Source organism: Brassica napus, chromosome A3, assembly GCF_020379485.1.
Source record: "Brassica napus cultivar Da-Ae chromosome A3, Da-Ae, whole genome shotgun sequence".
Classification (NCBI taxonomy): Eukaryota; Viridiplantae; Streptophyta; class Magnoliopsida; order Brassicales; family Brassicaceae; genus Brassica; species Brassica napus.
Window position 1 is genome coordinate 11715692 of NC_063436.1, and position 6000 is coordinate 11721691.

The following is a 6000-nucleotide window of genomic DNA, read 5'->3' on the forward strand; positions in this document are numbered from 1 at the left end:
ATCATTATGATCTTATATATATTAATCATTACGAAGATTCACATGGTCAATATTATAATCTGAAACATCGTCAACGGCATGTGCTTCAACTCTTAACATAGAACTTTGCTGTGATCGGTGTTGTGGAGACCAGAGTAGGAGATGATTGCAGATTGGCCTCTTGAGGGAAGGTGTTGTGTCTCGGCTCCCAATCTGGTCAACTATCGTCTTATACTCGTCGGGGTGTTGTGTCTAGGATCTTGTCAATCTGGTCCTCATGATCCATTCGCTTTCCAAGGAGCGCCAGTTGATCAAAACGAGTCGTAAACCCCTGAAAGTACTCGTTGATCAACTTGTTACCCTTGGACCAGTCGTCGATCTGTTATCTCAGTTGCTTGAAGTGCCCTCTGCTAGGTTTAGCGTAGGTGGAGTTGAGCGTTGTCCAGAAACCAGAAGGAACTATGAAGAAAAAGAAGGAAAAATTTTGAAAATTTTGGATGGCGGTTTCTTAGGTTTAGTGCAGGCTCTGATACCATATAAGATATTGAGCTGAATTTTATTAACAATATAGAAGAGTATTTATACATCGTAGACACTAGAGTATTTACTGTATAATAACATATTTACACAATGTTATCTATATTACCCTTATATAAGACACAGTGAATATTAGTTATATAGATATGTGTACCTAATCCCGCATTCGATAACTCCATATTAACAATTGGAAGAGGCGGGTATTACAATTTTTATCCATATATCTTTCACTTTTTTTTGCTTCCTTCTCAAACACGTTTTTGGTATAAAAGTGAAAAGTAAGAAATCTAGCACTTATTTTCTTCGTTTGTCTAATTTTATACTATCATGATAATCACTAGTTTACTTTTCCGATCCTTAAAGTCGACTAACAAAAAATATCCTACCGACTACATCAGTCTTTGCCTACTACGACTCTATAACGAGTCTTGACGTATAAAATAATCAGTCCACGAACGAGAAAACAACAAGTGATCATGTAGTATGTACTAGTTGTAACAATATGACTAATCTTAAAAAAATACTGATATTTTATTTAATAAGAGCCAAATATTTCAAAATTTTGGAGACACACAAGTTGAGAGATAAAGAAAGTGATTGGATCATGTAGGGTCAACGATCCTCAAAACACCACCCAAAGACTCTTTCCATCTCTTTCTCCGTTGGCAACTTACCAGCCATTCACATGTGATTTGTTCCCATCTAATTTCGACGACTTTAATTATAAAGTGAAAATAAGCATAGACTTCTCTAGGGAATACATTTCTCTAAACAAAACTTAAGTTCCCCTCGGATAAACCTTTAAATCCACTCCCTAGAATAAACATTTAAATTCGTCTCACCTATGATCAATCAAAATGTCACATAAATTATAAAATAAAAAATATTAAATAAAAAATAACAGAAAAAAAGAATGACGTTAGCCACCAGTTAAACCCTAAATCTAGATCTTAAATCCTAAACCTAAACTATAAACCCTAAACTCAAACCTTATACCCTAAACCCAAATCATACACTATAAACCCAAATTCTATACCTAAAACCAAAATCCTAAACCATAAACCCAAAACGTAAACTCAAAGTCAAAACCGTACATCCTAAACCCTAGACCTTAAATCCAAACCGTAAACCCTAAACATTACCCAAACCTAGACGCTATAAGGCTTGGGTTTAAGGTTTATAGTTTGGGTTTATGGTTTAAGATTTGGATTTAGAGTATAGGGTTTAGGGTTTAAGATTTGGATTAAGAGTTTAAAATTTGGATTTAGAGTATACGGTTTGGGATTAGGTCTAGGATTTGGGTTTAGGATATATGGTTTGAGTTTAGGGTATAGGGTTTGAGTTTGGTCTAGCGTTTGGGTCTTGAATTTAGGGTCTAGAGTTTATGATTTAAAATTTAAGGTTTAGGATTTGTCGGCGTTAGCATCGTTAAAATTAGCATAATTTTTTTTCAACTATTCTTTTCTAATTTAATATTTTTTATTTAATAACCTACGTGGTACTTTGATTGGTCCTAGAAAAAGAAGTGAATTTAAAGATTCAACATAGGGAATGAACCTAAGTTTTGTTCGATTTCTCTTATCCCCTAGTTTTAAATATGTTTATATATATTAATATAAATTTAATATATTTTTTATTTATTTTATTTATAATACGTTAAAATGGTAAAAATTAGTTTGTTAATTAACCTAATGATCTGATAAACTTTAAACAATTTAGTCATTTAACTACCGACACTTTTTTATTTGATTAGTATTATTTTAGCTGTGTGTTTGTTAATGCAAATTTATAATTTAATTTTGATCATATATATATATATATATACCAAAATTATTTGTAAATACTATATGGATTTCTAAATCAATTAAGAGGTGTTATTGGTTTATGTATTTTAAATGATTTAGAAATCCATATAGTATTTGCAAGTCCAAGTAAAATATACAGATTTTCAAATCTAACCTACAAATTTTATTTAGTTTACAAATTCAGAGGTTTACCATTAGATTTGGATCTTTATATTTTTAATAAAAAAAATTATACAAATTCATTCAAATCTATAAGAAAATTTAGTTCATCAATAAATTTGTATGATTGAATAACACCTAATTTAAATTAGGTTTAGAATTTATAAATTATGAAACCAATAACACATGATTTTGGTATGAGTTTTAAAATTACATAACCAGTAAAACTATATTTAGTTTGAATTTTAAAGGTTTCTACACCAAAGTTTGAGTTCGAATCTCAAACTATGAAATTTCTTGCAGATTATAAGAGCGAAGCTTATCGGAAGTTCCAGAGTATTGTATGTAGAGCCGTTAAAAACAAAAAACTGCCAATAAATACATAAACTCCAATAACATCTAGTTAGTGTATTTCAAACAATTTCTCATATATTTTAATTAATGACATTTGAGTCATTAGTTATTACCATTTACCATATTTCAAAATCTTTGACAAAAATAAATATTGAACAGAAATTTTACTTTAATTATAATATTGAATTATTAGTCATTAGTTCATTACCATATATAAAAATTGCTAAAAATATAAATTTTTATAAAGAAAATCAAGTGAGAAGAAGAGAAGATTTATCAAATTACCTTTCATACAATAAAAATGACCAAATAATAACAACAAACAAATTCCTTTTTTGACAAACTGATCAAAGAAACAACAAATCATTGCATTACATAATTCAACGTCATTTTTCCTTATTTCAATCTACATAATAAATTTCATCTATCTTTTAAACATTCACCCCTTACTGATATGTGGACCCGATCCTCACAAAATGGGTTTGTTCATCAGCTCGTTGTCGGCTGCGATCCTTCCCGAGCTACGGCCGGTTATCCTTCCGAAGGATCCAATGCTTGAAAGACCCATGAAACTGCTGCTTTCTTCGCCAAGGTTTATCGATCTTCTATGCTTTCTGAGTTTTGAGGAGTTTACATCACCTGCCTCACGATCAACAACTTCATATTGGCTCTTGCTCTTGTCGTTGTTGTTGTTCTGGGCGACGACTAACCGTACGATGACACTTCTACAGAACGGGCACACCGGTGGTGTCACGGTTGAGGTCGTTGGGTTAGGTTTGTTGTGACAGCACAGTGCAAGTGTGCATTGCGCACACATTTGGTGACCACAGTCTTTGACTTCAATAGTGCATACTTGCTCAAAGCAAATGCAACAGAGTTCCGAGTCACTCATCTGTTAACAACGTATTATACCGCGTTATTAGAACAATTTACATATTATCAAACAGACAATTGAAGAAGCCTTATGTCAACTAAGCGGGTGTGACAGTACCTCAGACATGTTATCATCCGAGGCGGTGTCAGAGAAAGATGGTGATGGTAAGGAGTAAGCAGTTCCTTTGAGAATGGTTTCCTCTCTCTCTCTGTTAGCATCCATCAGTGCCTGTTCTAAGAGCAGTTTTGCCTCCTCATTAAGCTCGCTGATGAACTTTAACGGAGATGGCCAGACCAGTGGCTCTGCAGAAGACGGGTTAAGCAACGCTCCACATGCTCCGTGCTTGTGTTTCATGGCAACAACATAGGGTATCCTCCTGAAAAAAAAATGATTTCAAGATTCAATGACTTTTAATAAAGCTTAGGAAAGTGGCAAAAGAGAATGTTTATATATACCCAGAAGCGTCTCTTTGAAGACGGTCAGCACCCCAAGCAAGCAATTTTCTGACACAATCGATAGACCCGCTTCTTGCTGCCAAATGAAGAGGTGTGCTCCCTGGAGACCTGTTTCAACAAAGCTTGGAGGATTAGTCCCAAAAACACTGAAACTTCTAACAAATGTTTGATTTCGAATGAAATGATTGTATTACCCGTATAGGCTAGTATTAGCACAAACAAGAGAACCACTATCCAAGAGAACATTCACACATTCAGGCCGTCTTTGCCTGGCAGCTAGATGCAACGGTGTCGCTCCTTTGTCATCTCTAATATTCACAAAGCGCGCATATCCCCTGAACAAACACAAATCTCAAGTGTGAGCTTTTTTGAATCAAGAAAACTGATCAAGATTTGGAAAGAGACCCCACCAATGAACAGCAACGGGACTGGATCGAGCAGCAGAGAGAATGGCTTGAACGCAATCAGCGTGTCCATAGTAAGCTGCGTAGTGCAAGCATGTTCTTCTATTGACAGAATCAAACATCAAAACCTGCAGATTGATTCACAAGAAAGATCTCTCAACAACAAATTTTCAAGAAGGTAGAAGATTAAAGGAAACGTGCTGTGAGCTTACATTAGCTCCAACTTCAGCGAGCTTCTTCACGGAAGAGATCCTTCCATACATAGCAGCCAGCATTAACGGAGTCTACAAGAATCAAAAGTTTTCAGCAAAATCAAATGCGAATCCGAAGATGTTATTTCAAACCTGCTTGTGACGATTCAACACATCTGGATTCTTAAATCGTTCCAGAAGCAAGGTCAAAATCTGCAATAACAGAAAACATCAGAAATGCGAGATTCCGGTGAGATTCCGGCGAGATCTCGGAGAAAACTAACCTCGATCTGGCCACTAGCAGCGGCGACGTGAAGAACGGAGTGGCGATCATAAGGAGTGGTCTGATGCAACAGACTCGGATCCGAAGTCATCACTCGACGCACAGTGACGATGTCGCCGCACTGCACGGAGGCGAATATGCCGTGCTCCGGTCTAGTTCCACAGCTCATGCTCTGCCCCATCTCTAGAGAGATGATGTGGAGGATAGGAGGAATCACGACACCGTCTGCCACCGGTGAAGCGCTCTGCTCAGGCGTGAGAATAAAGCGCCACGGTGGTTGGGGCGTCTTGGGATTGCAATGGAGAAGAAGAAGAAGAGGGAAGTTTCCCATTTATGTACAAGTTGATAGGCATTGAGATATTAATTTTTAAAATCTTTTTTTCCTTTTGGAAAGTGATTCTTTTTTGTGAAAAAAAAAAAAAAAAGAGAGAGAGACGGAGACGACGACTCTATTGGTGTTGGAATTTGAGGATCCCCCAACGGGCAGCATTTTTTATTTGCCCGTGTCAGTTTGATTATAGTTACTCGGGCAGCTTGTCAGATATTTTCTAGGGCAATTGTCAATAATAGCACATTTCGAAGTTTATGTCACAAAAATAGCACTAGAAGGAGAAAGTCACAAAAATGACATTCATTAAAGGGTAAAATATCTCTAATACCCTTGGTTTAAAATTAAATAAACAAATAAAAATAAATATAAATAAATAAAATAAAAATAAAAAAAATAAAAAAAAAAGAATTTTTTTTTATAGTTTCAGATTATATTTTTCAGATTCGAAATTTTTATAATTTTTTTTTGAATTTTTTTTTTCGGATTTTTTTTTTTATTTTTTTTTTAGTTTTCTTTTTATAATTTAAAAATACTTTTTGAAACTGTTTTTAAAATTTTTATTTTTATTTTAGTATTTATTTTTTATAAAATTTTAAACCCTAATTCCAAAACTCCATCCCCTTAACTC

At 34.5% G+C, this 6000-nt stretch overlaps 1 protein-coding gene across 1 annotated transcript; it reads right to left on the minus strand.

Annotated features, from left to right (window-relative positions):
- Positions 1 to 3090: 3090 nt before the first annotated feature.
- On the minus strand, positions 3091 to 5472 carry LOC106438343 (putative E3 ubiquitin-protein ligase XBAT31). The gene is made up of 8 exons (XM_013879464.3): positions 5043 to 5472; positions 4912 to 4971; positions 4780 to 4851; positions 4574 to 4695; positions 4358 to 4498; positions 4164 to 4271; positions 3826 to 4084; positions 3091 to 3726 (listed from the first exon to the last, which is right to left on the minus strand). Exons 1-8 carry the CDS (start codon positions 5370 to 5372, stop codon positions 3304 to 3306), a joined length of 1515 nt encoding a protein of 504 aa, XP_013734918.2. The 5' UTR covers positions 5373 to 5472; the 3' UTR covers positions 3091 to 3303.
- Between the last annotated feature and the right edge of the window lie 528 nt (positions 5473 to 6000).